Source organism: Rhipicephalus sanguineus, chromosome 2 (genome assembly GCF_013339695.2).
Source record: "Rhipicephalus sanguineus isolate Rsan-2018 chromosome 2, BIME_Rsan_1.4, whole genome shotgun sequence".
In the NCBI taxonomy this organism is placed as follows: domain Eukaryota; kingdom Metazoa; phylum Arthropoda; class Arachnida; order Ixodida; family Ixodidae; genus Rhipicephalus; species Rhipicephalus sanguineus.
The window spans coordinates 41617305-41633938 of record NC_051177.1 but is presented as its reverse complement, the minus strand read 5'-3'; the positions used below and the strand labels follow the sequence as shown (position 1 = coordinate 41633938).

The 16634-nt window shown below is 46.2% G+C and overlaps 1 protein-coding gene across 1 annotated transcript in view; it reads left to right on the top strand.

Annotated features, from left to right (window-relative positions):
- Positions 1-15980, top strand: part of LOC119382816 (carbonic anhydrase-related protein 10) — an 84291-nt gene extending 68311 nt beyond the window's left edge. Inside the window, exons 5-10 of the mRNA XM_037650677.2 lie at positions 3911-4006; positions 6021-6087; positions 9845-9999; positions 10644-10772; positions 11730-11766; positions 12939-15980. Coding sequence (XP_037506605.1) covers positions 3911-4006; positions 6021-6087; positions 9845-9999; positions 10644-10772; positions 11730-11766; positions 12939-12964 — 510 coding nt within the window. The 3' untranslated portion in view covers positions 12965-15980. The remainder of the gene's footprint in view (positions 1-3910; positions 4007-6020; positions 6088-9844; positions 10000-10643; positions 10773-11729; positions 11767-12938) is intronic.
- Positions 15981-16634: the final 654 nt, after the last annotated feature.

The window sequence follows — 16634 nt, the reverse complement described above, 5'->3', positions numbered from 1 at the left end:
GCCGCCACTCAGTCAACATTTCGACAGTGCAGCGACGTCAGCGTGATTGTCGCACTATCTTTTTGCCAACTGATGATCGCGCCTCCTACGGGCGTGTTCGTGGGCGTTTGTCCTCTTTCGGAAAATTCTTTCGTTCCACCTAGTGCATGGAAATTTCCACTCTCGAAGGCAACAAGGGCGACCACGCAGCACTCTGGTGCAGCTCGTTTAGCTTCTCTAGAATATTACAGATAAATAAATGGACAGGTTACTGCTATACTTACATTACACGTATGAACATTTTTTGTATTATCGAATCGGTAGAAACAGTGTCTCCGCAAACAAGTAATAATAACATTTCTCGCCGCAAATCCCACCAGGGGCACTTGCTTCATAGCTGTGAGTGGTACGTCGTGAGAGCGGTGAAATCGAATGCGAGGCGCCGTATCCACGTGATTATATAACCTTTAGTTCTTCGTGCGTCTGTGCATAGTCTGTGCGATTAAGCTCATAGATGAATCGTGCCGCTCGCTGGCGTTGTTGCGTGAGCACTGCTCCTCTGCAAGAGGAACCGCGGTGGGAGGACCCGCTCTTCGCCGCGGGGGTCTGTCAATCAAATTGATTGACGCGCGAACTCGGGCACAAACTCGTTGATTTTGAAAAGGCCCCAGTTCAACTCGGGATTGTCATAGTGCCGGTGTGCCTCTCAAGTGTTCATGCGGTGGACGCTACTCAGCAGCTTCTTTGCATAGAAAATAATTTGTGCAGCTTGCGGTGCTTGTGCAGGGCTTCGGCCATTGGTGGAGTTTGTGATCACCTAGCTTCTTCCACCTTTTTACGCGGCTCGTCTACTCAGTCTGCTTCGGTGTAATCACCGTGTCAGTTTGGTCTCAATATTGGTGCTATTGCTTAGGAAGGTCTTAACTAACATGATAGTGAATAGTCCTTTCTTAATTGTTAATGTTTTAATTACCACGACATTAATTAAGTACAGAGATAATTGGCATAATAATAATTAGCACGATTCCAATTAACACGTCCTCGGTGAGTAAGGTCCTGATTATCTTTGTTTTAATTACACGTTCTTAATTATCGTCGCGTTAATTAGCATTAATTGATAACGTTTTAAATACCGCGTCATTAATTACTCAGGTTTAATTCACAAGGTCCTGAATAGTACAGAGGTAATTAGCGTAATCCTAATGAGCACGATTCTAATTAGCACGCTCATAATTAGCGTCGTGGTAATTAAGAATAACTAATAATGTCTTAATTACCACGGCATTGATTACACAGGTTTAGTTTGCAAGGTCCTGAATAGTACAGAGGTAATTAGCATAATCGTAATTAGAACGATCCTAATTAACACGATCTCGGCGAGTAAGGTCTTGATTATCTTGGTTTTAATTACATGATCCTAATTAGCGTTATGTTATTTATCATGACCTCAATTACCTTGTTCTTAGCTTTACACGACTTCATGAGCATGGTCTTAGTAAGACGTGGCTTAGTTAGCTCGACCTTAGCAAGATTTGGCCTCATCAGCTTCGTCATAGCACATCCTGACTTAGCTAGGTATACCGCCCAGCCAATTAGCTAATCAGCCGGGCGCACGTGCTCTGGGACCGAGCAGACGATGAAGAAGAGAACGACGAGGGCGCGCGCCGGCCGAGCAACGCGCTAGAATGTACAGGCCGACCATGGTAATTATACACGTGGCCTCGGCGATTAGCTATAGCCGCGGTGTTGTAAGGCGCTCGGTCGGAACTAATCTCGGAGGCCACGGTGCTGCTTATTCTAAAGGATACTTGCTGCAGACATTAAACGCTTGAAAATGAATTCAAATGGCCCGCGCACACATAAAAAATATAGTTAGTAGAGCTTTCTGCCACTTTTCCTGCAAGGGTGCACGTCTGCACTCAGTGGAATAACAAACAAATGAAAGAAGGTGCTTCTAGTTTTACGACACCACCCAACCTTCTCGACCGCCCTTGACGTGACGCCGCGTTCCATCGTAACCAATGGAACGGAGCGCGCGCTGAGGGATGGATTTCACCTTATCGTACTATTAGCTCGTTCAAAAGGGGGTGTCGCCAGAGCTCGGAAAGATACCGAGTTTCGCCAAACTCGGGCCATCCTGCATAGCACCCATGAGCATGCTTATCACCCGACTGACACGGGATCGTTTTAGATTCTTCCAAAGTGGAAGTGACGCGCGTACGAAGCGCAAGACCTTTCAACGTTTCCGTTTCCGCGATGATCGACCGCAGTTTTTATATTCGGGGCGGCCCTGAAAACTGTTCTAATCTGAGTGTCTCTCAGGATGCAACTCGAAGCTCGACGGGGAGATAACGAAAAAGAGAGAGTGAGAAAAGAGAGAAAGAGAGAAGTTGGAATGCCGTTTATGTGGGCTTTTGTTTGACCGTGTGTCCTCGAACGCTTCGTCTAGCCCTTCTTTCTTCTCTCGTCTTCTCCTCCCCATGTCTTCTTCTTCTCTTTCCACTTCTTCGTGCGGGTGATTTCCGTGTTCTGTAAGCGATCGTGTGAAAAAAACGATCGAGCGAATTCCTCGCCGAGAGAGACAGTGCGATGGCGCGATTTCTCGTAACGAGGCGTTCCGGCTGCTCGGATATCGGAAAGCCATCAGGCGATTCTTACGTGCGTGCAGCTCGTATAAGGCGGGCATCGCGATTAGCGGCTCGCGAACCCTCTGTCTCTACCTCTTCCGCTTAACTTTAAACCCGAGCCAACTGAGTCAGCTTGTTGAATTCCGCACTCCGATGCCCGCGCGAGTGGCTCACCGTAGGTTTTCTTTTTCTTTGATGTTATCGGTGAACACCGGACTGGGCAATGGAGGCAGACCATAGAACAGAATGCAATGCACGATTTCTAATCTAGGTGAATGCGTGATTTCGTGAAGCAGTTTATTGAATCAATCAATCAATCAATCAATCAATCAATCAATCAATCAGTCAAGTCAGTCAGTCAGTCAGTCAGTCAGTCAAGTCAATCAATCAATCAATCAATCAAAAAATGGTTATATATTGCTGGAGGCTCAAATTTGGTCGAGTGCACCGAGAGGTAATCACATTTGAAATGATCGCGTGCTGGGATGTCATTTTCATTACGTTCAGCTCATTTGGCTGGGTGCATGTCTGGTACCAAGACATGGCTTCGCTGCTTGAACTTGACAATTATTTAACTGCCATGGTGGTGTAGTGGGTATGGTGCTTGACTGCTGACCCGAAGGTCGCGGTATCGAATCCCAACCGCGGCGGTCGCATTTTAATGAAGGCGGAAATCTACAGGCCCAGTGTAACTTGATTTAGATGCACGTTAAAGAACCCCAGGTGTTCCAAATTTCAGCCCTCCTCTACGGCGTCCCTCATATTCATATCGTGGTTTTGGGACGTAAAACCCCAACAATTATATCATTGAGTGTTGTCGAACTGTTCAGCTTCCGCGACGCGTCTTGCGGCATAGCCGATTGCGTGAACCCTCAACGAATCAACAGTACGCGGAAACACTAAGGACGACGCTCACGTGATATATGCAACAAGCTATTACAATGTCTCCGATACCAGCTCGCTTTTCATCGCGCTGTTTTATGAACGGTGTACTATTGCACTCTCTGCAAGATCGGTCCATCTTGGTCTACAACAGGCCGGTCAAACTGACTGCCACGAACCTTGTGAAGAATAAAGGCGTGCACATTTGTAAAGGAATCGTGACTTTGATTCTTGAAAACGTACAAAATGCCTTCTGAGAGCAACAAAAAATAGTCAAAATAGAGGTTTCAGGTGTTGTACAGTGACTTTTTGTAAGTGCCCACACCTTACGATGTGTGGCCGCATCGCGATGACCCTCCCCTTGCGGGGCTAGGATAGTCGTCCACCGGATAAACAAAGTCCTTTCACTCACTCACTCGCAGCTTCAGATCCTGGGTTACAACTGTGACCTGTACGCCAACGTGTCCGAAGCCAGGCAACGAGCGCAGGGTCTCGTCGCGTTGGCGGTTATCATTAAGGTGAGTACGAGTAGTTCATTCCTTGCGCCAGGTGTTACGGAGGTTGCGATGCTCGGCAGCTGATCCGGAAGTCGTGGGTTCGATCCCGGTCGCGGTGGTCGCATTTCGATGGAGGCAAAATGCTAGAGACGCGTGTACTGTGCGATGTCAGTGCTTGTCAAAGAACACAAGATGGTCTAAATTTCCAGAGCCTTAAACTACGGCGTGCCTCATAATCATATCGTGGTTTTGGCACATAAAACTCCACAAATGATCATTATTATTATTATTGGTTATTTCCGGCTTGACATCATGAACTCCCATGACAAGGCGACGCACTGATTCTGTTTGCGTAACCTGAAATTAGCCTTGTGCTTAATCTTGTCATGCATATTAGTACGTGCAGAGAGAACTGCTACGTCAACGGATAAATAGGCAGTTTTAGAATAGGGTACGCAGGCTTCGCGTTTCTTGAGTATGCACGTTACCTTCGAAAAATAACGTGCGTACCCAAGAGGTTAGCGTACGACGCATGCGTGGCAACAAACGCAAGTGCAAAGCTCTGGGGTACCCTATTCTAAAACTACCTAATGAAGCATTTGGGTAGCAACGTGAACAGATATTAGGCAGTTTTGGAATAGGGTACGCGGAGATAGTGTTCGTTGGGCACGATGTCCCTATTTTTGTCTATTAACGTAGGGTACACACGAGGATAGCGTACGACGCATGCGCAGTGGTGACAAACGCTAACGCAAAGCTTTGCGTACTCCATTCTAAAACTGCCTAATATGTCGCGACTGAACGGCTCTGTTGCGGCGTCAGTATCTTCAGTTACGATTACCGTCACTGTCGTTTCTTGCATTTGTGTTAGTTAGTTAGTTAGTTAGTTAGTTAGTTAGTTAGTTAGTTAGTTAGTTAGTTAGTTAGTTAGTTAGTTAGTTAGTTAGTTAGTTAGTTAGTTAGTTAGTTAGTTAGTTAGTTAGTTAGTTAGTTAGTTAGTTAGTTAGTTAGTTAGTTAGTTAGTTAGTTAGTTAGTTAGTTAGTTAGTTAGTTAGTTAACGGGAAATGCTGACATGCGTCAGGACATGTCCCGTTAAGCCGACGCTTATGGTAATACGTCTCTATTCGCACTTTCCATTCATGTGTCCCAGCAACTTAGCTTAAATCAATATCTCTCTCAAGCATCGCTCTGTCACAATCGCGTGAAAGGCCTCTCGTGGCAAGGTGCACGGTCATCAAGAAACGCAAACACACCGTAGTGCCGTATCCCATTATTGAAGCCATTCGGTACACATCATTATTCGCAAACGTTAACCTATGCACACTATGAGCGATTACTTATACAACGAAGGCATGAGGATTTGAGACCATGCATGGGAAACGCCTTCCCGACAATGCGGCGCCGTACTGTATTCAAATCTGAGTACGTACCTACGCAGCTGTACTACAAAAATGAAAGTGCAAGTAAAGCAGCGCACAGTAAAGTGAACAGACGTGTTCGGACACTGCTCGCCGCTTGAGGGCCTTGCCTTCCTTCCTTCTGGCCACAAACCCAGTGCTTCCTCAATGAATCATCCGTTTTGGTGACGTAAGTGCCACGCTCCTCGGTGTCGTGGATCAGCAAAAAAAAATCTATCGTAAAGATCTGTGACAGCGGTCCATGTATCACGATTATAGTGAATGGTTGCGGGCTTTCGAAAAGCACAGGCGGAATAATGAAAAAAGAATAAACGGCGAGTTTGATATTCTACTATACATATTTACGTGGGAAGCAGCACACGGAGACAAGGCACACAAGGCAAACATGAACTGTCACCAACTCGCCCAACTTTCAACTTTAGCGTTCTGCTATACAGTGGGAGCCGATTAATGCACAGTAAGTAGGTCATGCCACCTTCCGCCGTATAAAAGCCAAAAATCGTCACTGCGAGGCAAAGGATAACGATGACCTTTTTTTTTTACACATGAGTATGGGATAACGATTATGTTTGTCTGTTTCTCTCTCTCTCTCTCTCTGTCTCTTTCTCTCTTTCAGCTACGAGACTCCGCCAACGTAGAGCTTCGACTTCTGACCAGCCAATTGCTGCACCTGGCTTTTAAAGGTGAGGGATGCGCAACAATCAGGATCTAGAAGCGTAGACTTTTGCCAGTTGTTTCAGTGGGGGAGTTTTTTGCATCTGTTTGTATTCATGACTAAGGCAATGCACGGTACTCACGGATTGAAACGCGTCATAGTTGCTTTTTTTTTTTAGTATAAGTATTGTTATGAGCAAGTGCTCAAGATAACCGCGTCACGTGGCTAAAAATCTGACCGCTAAAGGTAATGTTGGCTCTGTTGTAAGTGTTCGAGTCAAAACTACGCCGATATGACACGAACCGTAGACGCTAGGTAAACAGAAGTACGTGCATTACTTAGCCCTAAATTTTCGCGTTTCGATCCGTGAGTACTGTGCACTTTACCCCGCTACGGTGGTCTAGTGGTTATGGCGCTCGACTGCTGACCCGAAGGTCACGCGATCGAATCCAGGCCGCGGCGACCGCATTTTCGATGGAGGCGAAAATGCTTTAGAGGTCCGTGTGCTTGGATTTAGGTGCACGTTAAAGAACCCAAGGTGGTTGAAATTTCCGGAACCCTCCACTACGGCGTCTCTCATAATCAATAATAATATCTGGGGTTTAACGTCCCAAAACCACGATATGATTATGAGAGACGCCGTAGTGGAGGGCTCCGGAAATTTCGACCACCTGGGTTTCTTTAACGCGCACCTAAATCTAAGTACACGGGCCTCATCCGTTTTCGCCTCCATCGAAAATGCAGCCGCCGCGGCCAGGATTCGATCCCGCGACCTTCGGGTCAGCAGTCGAGTGCCATAAGTCTCTCATAATCATATCGTGGTTTTGGGACGTTGAACCCCAACAGTTGTTATGTGCACTCCTTTTTCCTAGTAATGAGCATAAACCAGGATTCGTACCAGAGCCTTGTACGTGACAGCCATTTCTTCCCTGGAACCGAGGGAGTTGGACGAAAGGAAGACCACGATCACGATTAGTGTCATGGCGATGTCCTCGGCTGCACCCTTTATCAAACCTGTAGCGCGTACTGTGCCGAGAGATGGCGACGGTTGTCTAGATTAAATGTGCTTGCTGTAATCGAGTGCGCGAGAGTGAAATATTCTACTCCGTCGAAATACTGCCATCAAAAGAACGAAAATTATTTCTGCAACGGTGCTTGAGCCTAGGCAGGTATCGTTCAGTTATTAGGCAGTTTTAGAATAAGGCATGCAGAGCTTTGCGTGCGCAGTCGCCTTAAGTTGTTGCCATTGCGCATGCGTCATACGATAATCACTCTTTGGCTTAGCGTTCCGGCCCGTATTTCTCGAAAATAGCTCGCGTAACTAAGCCCCTCAAAAGCTCACTTGCGTAGGTTTCGTGAAGATCCGAACGCGATTCACTCGTGTTTCGTTTCACCGAGGACAAACTTTATTCTAAAACATCTACAGCGTGCTTAAACCCACCGAACCCAAGGCCTGGCTATCCAATTCTAAAACTTTTGATTGTTTTCTGATCGATACGATGCATGTAGCCTTTTGCGGGTTGTTGGCATTAATATGCATAAAAGCAAGTTTAACTACATATTATTAACCCTGTTGTGTGAGGGCTTGACTGAGACATTCATCAGTGAAGCCTCGGCCGCTGCATAAAAATGTAGCGGGCTTGGTGGAGCACACAGAATCAATGAATCCTTTCAGACTGATAAAACACTCAACCAAAACATAATTATTAGGCTGGTCATTAGAAGATAAACTCGAAGTAATGGTCGATTTCTTTTTTAACTCGCGTCGGAATCTCGGCATCGGTACGTCGCTGTGTTTTGCCATCACAGCATCTACCAATGTCTTTAAGGAGAGTGGTAGAACGAAATTAAAAAAGCAGAAAAAATAGATAATACTTGATCACTGCTAGATTAGCACATGCGTACAGGCTGCGGACTCGACCACCTACTCCAGTGCGCTTCAAAACCTGCACTTCCTAACAACAAGTTCACGTTGGAAAACAACACGCGTTATACTTTCTCCACTTCAGAGCCACGCCGCACACGACAGTGCCTTAATTGAATCGCAGTGCAATCGAACTGGCACTGTGGATCAAGGGATACCGGGCGCTAGCTGCTTTTTATATACCCGTCAATCATTATACGAGTTTAGACCCGACAAATTGTGCATTGGCCTGTCGCGAAATCGGCTGATTTGCGAACCACCCCACTGATGAGCGATACACGATGTTGTCAGTACGGTACGGATTGTGATTCCACAGCTGCATTACACGCGCGAATGGCTGATGTTTCTTACCTAACTAGACGAACAAAGGGAGCCGAGCCGAATAAATGTGTGTCGTTCGCTTGTAGATTAAAAAAAGCAGGAGTTTCGCGAAGGAGAACAAAAACTAGACTGTGGGTCGTGGTTTAGATCAAACATCGGTTTTACGATGGAGTTCAGCGGGACGGCACAATCTCGGTTCTCCGCGATACTGCCGCATCATAATTGCCGTTGCGCAAACCGATCGCGCCCGAATTCCCCCCTTTCTCCGACACGCGCTAACATTTTTTTTTTTTCCTTTTTTGACCCATAGGCATCGCATCTCTTGCCACATCTGCGGGCCGGACGCCGCCAGAATCGAGGTATTAGCAGTACCGCTAGTACGTCGCCGAATGAGTTGGCGCCTGCGCAAGCGCAAGCCCGTGCTGCACGGAATGCAACTCTTCCTTTTTTTTTTTTTTTCGTCCACAACTCTGGCGAGGATGGAGAGGGCCCGGGCGTTCGGTCCTCGCGGCGCGGCGGCGAACCACGTGTTGAAGCGGGCTTCTTCTGCAGCGGCGTCGGTGGCCGCGATGGGCAATCCTCGTAATTGGGCTCCGATCCATCGGCGGCTAATGAGGCTTCCTCCTAATCGGTCGCGCGGGATGCCGTTCGGGAACCGAGCGCATCTCGATGCGAGTGGACTGCAGCCGGATATGCTAGCGGCCGGTAGCGCCACGAGGAGGGTCCCTTCAGCGGTCCGATGTTGAAGCCACGATGCTCTTTCCCTTCACCTTCTCGTCAGATGCTCGTTAGATGACTTGTCGTTGCCTGCTTCTTGTTTGTTTTGTTTGTGCGCTAGTTGATCTCGGTTTTTCGCCCGACGCTAGAACTTCGCCGGCTGTATAGCTCGTCTCGGAGGAACGCGAAGAGATGGATGCTTCGCGTGCGGGTCGCGATGGACCGAAGTCTCTCCTGCAGGATCCGTGTTGTCCCAATTAAGAGAACAGCACGTGTGTACCGAGTGCTTCTGCGAGTGGCCATGCATTCCGTCTATGAGAAGAGGCGGGGTGGAGGGGGACAGTCGCGAGCAAGTTTTCGTTTCGGTGGAATGCGGTGACCTTTCGGAGTTCCATCACGCGAAAAAAATAGAAAGAAAACCAATAAAACGAACTAGCTCACGAAAGAGATGGATAAGACAGCTTCCGAACCGATGGACAAGTTTTGTCGTCTTGATCTTTCGCTGCACTTACGGCAGTAATAGGTTCGTGCTCAGAAGACTTGGCTGCTACTAAAGCTGTGCTTAGACCCTAAGAAGTCTGGTACCATCCGAACTAATACGCTCGCAAGCTTCAGTGGTGGTGGTCGTTTTCTTCTATTTCGTTGGAGCTTGTACGTGCTCGTGTATTCCCAGGAAAAGTTTGGCAGCGAGCGCCGATCGTGGGTCATACGACGGGAACGAGAACGTGATCACATCTACGAAGCTGGAAAAGCTAACGCGAATGTTCCATAGCAATGTATGATCTTCGCACCAGCTTCTTAACGTGGCGATGGGTGCTCGCAGGCTCCCAAGTGGCCGTGAAGTCGGTCTCTATCCGCGACCTGCTTCCCGACACGGACAGTTACATGACTTACGAGGGTTCGAGCACGACGCCCGGCTGTGAGGAGACGGTCACCTGGATCCTGATGAACCGCCCGCTGTACATGACGCGCCAACAGGTATACGCTACTGTCGCCCATCATCGGCGTTTTGCTTGCAAGCGCTGTTGATAACGAGACTTATGAAGCGAGAGCCTTGGTGACTCTCGCCACCAGTGAAAACAAAAACAAAACAAAACTAGCAATCGTCAGGCGGAGTCCTCGTCGAAATGCTTGAGCGTGTCCAGTTGCGCAGAGATGCTCGGCGACGTCTTCATTTTAGCGCAAAAGAAAGACAAGCATATGACAGGCGACAGGACAAGCGCTGTCGTGTTTGTCTTTTTTAGCGCTAAAGTGAAGATGTCGTCAGGTATTCACCGACTCGCCCATCAGCAAGTTCTTATTACTGCGCGGAGACGGGCGCTATGCGGCAAGCTTATGCGGACTCGCGTGAACATTCCTCTATGTATACTGTCAAATATCATAATTATTAGCCTGACTGTGCCGATTGCAGGGCGAAGGCTTCTCAAATAACGATGTGTTAATGTTGAGATCACATGGAATGATTACATTACTTTCGAGAGCTCCTCAAGGGTCCTGCTCAAAAGTTTGTGCTTCATTATAGCAGAGCTTGCGCTTCGAACAGATGGCCTATAGCCAGACAGTTATTCTGATTAATCGTCATATCAATCTTTCTCAATGTTCTCTGTCTCATTGAATCGCAGCTGTTCGCCACGCGGAAGCTGATGCAGGGTGACGCGTTCCACCCCAAGGCGCCGCTCGGGAACAACTTCAGGCCCACGCAGCCACTCCACGGCCGCGTCGTGCGCACCAACATTGATATTAGGAGCGATGTGAGTAAGGGCACACAATGCTTCCTTGAAAAGGAAACCCGCGCGCTGTTGTTGTTCAGTATGCGCAAGGTTGCCGTCACTATGGCCGCATAAAATCTGCTTGAGTTGCCTCCTGCGTGTATATCGATGGAGCGGTTGAACATGGTGACCATGGCCTCAGATATTTAAACGCTATTTTCTTTTTCCTTTACTTTTCTTGCGAGTGAGACACTTTTATGACGTGCCATATCTCATATATTTGGAGTTATATCTTCACTTCGCGCTATGGGCGATCAACACTTAGTGTTATCGACTGAACTTTGAAAACGTACGCGTAAGCATTACGCAATTTTCTTTCTCATTTTATACCAGTTTGCGCCGCTTTTTATTGAAATAGAAAATAAATGAAGGCGTTGTTGTCACCATTGCTTGGTGACGGCTATCCCTTTCCACATAGTTGTTAGGATAAAAAATAAGCAACAAAAATTGAAGAAGAGAGTAGCAATTAAACCGATATATATTATATATATATAATATATATATATATATATATATATATATATATATATATATATGTGTGTGTGTGTGTGTGTGTGTGTGTGTGTGTGTGTGTGTGTGTGTGTGTGTGTGTGTGTGTGTGTGTGTGTGTGTGTGTGTGTGTGTGTGTGTGTAATTGCTACTCTCTTCAACGTGCGTCATTTTCGTGATTATCTATATGCGTGCGTTCAAGAACTACATACATCTTAGTGCTTTGAACACACAGTTGTACAAATGCATTCGAAAGTGACATCTATTCCTATCACTGATCGTGTGCTTTATACACACCTGACTCTCTTATCTCTTATGCACAGTGAGTCAAATCATCATAAGTTCTAGATAAGCTAGTTGTTAACCTCCAATTTATAGCGCAATTTTAAAGCAGCTGAGACCTAATCATTTACGTATCCTTCTTTTAATTTTTTGCTTTCTCTCCTTCAGGACTGCCCCGGAATGCAAGTCAATAAGTTTTATCAAGGTGCGTTTGTTTTTATTTATTTTCCTTCATTGCGCTCAATCTGTTTCGCGGTCTTTATCGAAAGAATTCAATCTGAAATTGTCAGTGCGTCACGTCCTCTGCAACAAAAGTAGGGATGATTCATAAATGATGCATTTCAATATAACAGATGAGGAGGCACCTCTTTTAATGTTTCAGCAACTCGTTGTGCCTCTCCTCATTTTTTTTCCTTTTACTTCGCTTTGCTTAAAAAAAAACTACCGATGCAAAAATTAAGATTTCGAAATCCAACAAGCACGTCAATGTTTAATATCACTACGAGAGATCGCACAATTTCGCGAGTAAAGCAAGCTTCCTCTTAGGCGGAAGGGGCTGGTGCTTTTAACTTCAAGTGTATTGCGATGAACTCGTTTACTGTAAAGCGCGGAAAGGTATTAACAATCTGTTGTGGCAAGGGAACAACGTCAAGTTCATGACGTGGCATACCATGCACGTGACGTATAATCAACAGTGTAGAACGTCTGATATGTCAGGGTTCTTGGTTAAGTAAACACTCCCTTTTCAAGAAACATTCGGCCAGTGCGAATCTCCGCAACTGTCTTTTACCTAGAACACATGAGCGCTGAGTACTGAGTACCCCAGAGCCATTTGTGTAGCCGGGGAAGGCGGAGGGCGTATTCGAACCCCCCCCCCCTCCCGACATTTGAAATTTAAAAAATTTGCACGCATAAACGCACGCGTACAAACACACGCACGAGCCTACATAAAATGTGTTTGAACTCGCCCCCCCACAAAAAAAAAATGTTTGTCTATGCGCCTGCCGAGAGTGCGTCGGAGTCTGTTCTGCTTCAAAACGAACACGTTTAGCCTATCGCGCGCCAGACTTCCACGGCCGCACTAACACTAAGTAACAAAATCAACACCGGCTTCAGTTTCAATATACATATGCACCGATACGCACCGACCTCAAGTAAAAACGTATAAGTTAAAATTTTTAACTCTCCAGTACTTGCCAACTCATTCTTGATAAAGTCTGGTCCTCGAGCCGAAACGTCAAATTATTATTTCTTTTTTTACGTTCGGGCTCGGCGTTTAAGAAATTTGCGCGGGAAAAAGAAAGTCCGCGGGCGTGCACGACCAAAAGCGGGCAGCGGAGGGGGGCGTCACAGTCTGGCTATTTCCTGACGTTGCAGCGAACCTGGATCTCCTCAGCCGATAGCAGCCGTGGGCGGACAGTGATGGACAGAAGGAGCACGTGAACGTCGGGTCGGGGAGGCCTAGAAGAAAGCAGCGACGTCGCGATTCCTTCAGAGATTGCGCGCCCACCGTGCGCAACAACAAGAAAGACCCTCCGCCATGACTTGTACGCCAGAGAGGCCCATGAGGAGCAACGCCGAGCTGACGATGATACACCGTGCCCTCGCGTAAACCGGGTTCGGTTCACCGGAACTTTCCTAAACACGGTGGAAGTCTATGAGAGCATCTATGACTGATTTCTCGCGCTGTACACGATACAATGTGGATACCTTTTGCGTAATTAGAAATACGTCTCGTTTGCTTCTGTTGAAGGCAACGCAATGTGGAAGAAGCTTTCTTGAATCTCGTGAATGTCAGTTATCGCAGCACTTGCTACGTCTATATGAGTGGAGGCCAAGGGAACACTGTGCAGCCCATTCGCGGTTTCCAGTCATTAGGCTGCGGCACCATAGACTTGTGGTTCTTCGCACAGAAACTTCGAGCAGCTATGTGCTTTTCGTAGCGCGCTTGTTAAAGCGAGATGACTTCGTTATCATACAAAAAAAAACGGCCTCGAATTCGTTGCGTGGCCTCGTGAATAGATGCAGTGGGATATTAAATAACATCTCAGAAAGAAAATATTCGTTAGATCAATGAAATATAACAATTCACTACAGTGAATTCGCTACCCCGTTGTAGCCGGTCGCGGGTATTTCGAGATCATTGGCAGAGATGCTTTTGTCACGCAGCCGATTTAATAGGATTATGGCTGATGATAATGATAATAAAAATGACTATCAGTTATGGTTATAGCTTAGTTTTACTGCGTGGAGAAGCGTGCGTCAGTCTTACGTGTAAAGAAGCACAATCGTGCTCCGGCTGCTCAACATCGCTTGGCGGTGTCAGTGCTTGATTTTGTGCAAACCCAGCAATTAGCTGATGCCAAACGCTCAGGTGCGTGCGTAAGCTGTGTGTAAACAGCTTTCGTAAACTACTCGACGAAAGCCCTGAAAAATATTTCGACGGTGTCGATAGTATCCATACACAAAGGTCGCGAATAAAAGTTTGCTGCTATTGTGACGGTGAACGAAGTTGTTGGCCATTCTTGTAAACCCACTTTCTTCCGTTCCACGCACCAGTACACTCATGTTCCGTAACTCCGCGATCATGCTATAAACAAGAACCGCGTTAAGCATATCATTCGATGACATGAGGTGAAGCGAGCCTCACTTTGCTGCAGTTATATCGGAGTACTGGAGTTGAGTTTGGAGATAGCCGACTTGATACGGGCCCGTCTCTTTCGACAAACCCAAAAGGAACGCTTGAGGATTTGTAACAGAAGTTGTGGGCCTACAGTCAATTGCCTAGTTAAGGCAATCCGCATTTATTTATTTATTTATTTATTTGCTTGCTTGAACTGTTACGCACGCCGATACCACACCTCACTAATGAGGTGTCATTGCGGGGTGCACCATATTAGTTTTTACCCGTTGCGATTCCTTGAAGTGCAAATAAATCTAAACCCACGAGTCTTTACGACACCACCTTTATCGGACTGTAGACACTGAGGGTAGCCATGACGGTGACACCGGTTGAACAGGAGGCGTAAACGTTCGAACATCGATAATCGCGAAGGTGCAGACTGTTGATGCGAGTGTCTGAATCATCCTGAAGATCGTTAAAATACACTAAAATACGCGCCTAGTTCTTTGTTTTATGAAGCTTCAATAATTTGAGTGAGGTGTAGCGGCCCCGCGCACAGTGTACTTACTGCTACTCAAGATTTATGGAATACCGCTTAAACCGAAATGATAGCCTTTTTGCCTTAACTCGACCCCAACTGTGACATACGTGTGACTCTACCTGACCCAAAAGTAAGAACTACCTTGCGCCGAGGAATATAGTGCCAAGTGCCACACGCAAATTGACCCAAGTTAACGGTAGTAAATGTATGAATTCATTTTTTTTTCTCTCTTTGACTTATCCCTCGTCTTATGTTCCGCAAGACCTCTAACGCAACGCTTAGATGTAACCGTTTTCGGAGAGATGTCGCTGTCATTCAAGTCATATCAGCGTTCTAAATAACTCTCCTCTAAAAGGACGCCAAATGACTTATAGTGCATGGTCTAATCCGAGTATGGTCTAGAGTGCATGGTCTGTAAACGCGAATGAAAACAATAGGTATACATATCGACGACGTCGTGCTCATAACGATGGTGCCGACTGTGCTCATTGCGGAAATCGAACCACAGCCATGACGTTTCAGACAGGAACAAAAAAATTCTGAAGCTTTCTCGCTGAATATCGCACGAAAGTGCATTTCGTTTTCCCTTTCAAAGTGGAGGTAAAGCATCGCGTGTTGAAGTTCAAATAAAGAACACTGGTAAAATACACTTTTCCGTAGTGTTTATTCTGATTTGAAACTTCCCCGCGTGTGTTTTATCTGCCCATGACCGCACACATTACCTCCATTAATGATGTTCGAACCATCGATGCATTAACTCTTTGTTTTATTCCTCAACTATTATGTGATCGCAAATAAAAACACGTGTGCTTTGGAAAGAATCAGCCTCACACGTTCTTTTTGAAGCTGATTGTGCGTTCTCTCTATATATATTTTTTAAACCAACTGAGCCGCCCTAAAGCAATGACCTCCACATTTATTTTTCGCTTATTGTTACGTGGTCTGCTTTTTGCTGCCATTAGCCTGCATGGCTCGAAAAAAAGACAATAAAACAGACATCAGCAGCCACCTGGTTACAGTGAAGTTGTTGCAGTTTTCTCGTGCTTGAACTGCTAATCACGTGACTGCTGTATACTGGCTCCTGAGCTGTAATACATTAAAAAATGCAAACTGAAATCGGCTGTATCGAATCTCTAATGAAGCAAGACGTGTGCACAAACGTGAGGTGTGAAACCATGTGCTGATGATTTGTCGTTACGTATACTGCGTTGCGATTGACTATGTATTGGTGGAAATTTAGGAAAAATAAAACGACGCGTACGGCTCAGATTCTTCCGTGTTTATGTGTGTTTATTACTGCTAAGCTCCAAAGCCAAATGGAGCGACAACCTCATATTAAGCGTGAAATGCTTTTAACTACCTTTGTCGGTGGCCTTCAAGTGACCTTGAGCGAAATGCCAGCGAGCTCATCCGGACACCTAAAACGAGACATCCGAGTACTCAGCGAGAACATACGGCATTCAGACGAAATCATCCGCGCATCGTGGCGAGACCGCTACGAGAAATCCGGGCACTCAACCCAAAAGTTTTTCGAAGTGCGGTCCCTGGAAGTCACCCCTTCTTACAGGACCGCATTACGTACCCTAGTTGCGGTCCAAACAAATGACAAAATGTATTGCTTCAGAGTCCTTCTTTGTGTTTGTTGACATTATCACTGAAGCTGTAACTTCTTATAAGCTGTTTTCCATGCACGCATATACTACCGTCCTCATATTTTGTTTCGCTTTCAGTAGTTCCTGTAATCCCCAGTGAAGAACAATCATAATTTTTTTTAGGAAAATAGCTTAAATATCTTAAATTGTGGGGTTTTACGTGCCAATATCAACATGATTACGAGATACGATGTAGCGCAAAACTGCGAATTTATTTTGGCCACCCCAAGGGTGCTCCCCCCAACCTCAACGAGTCG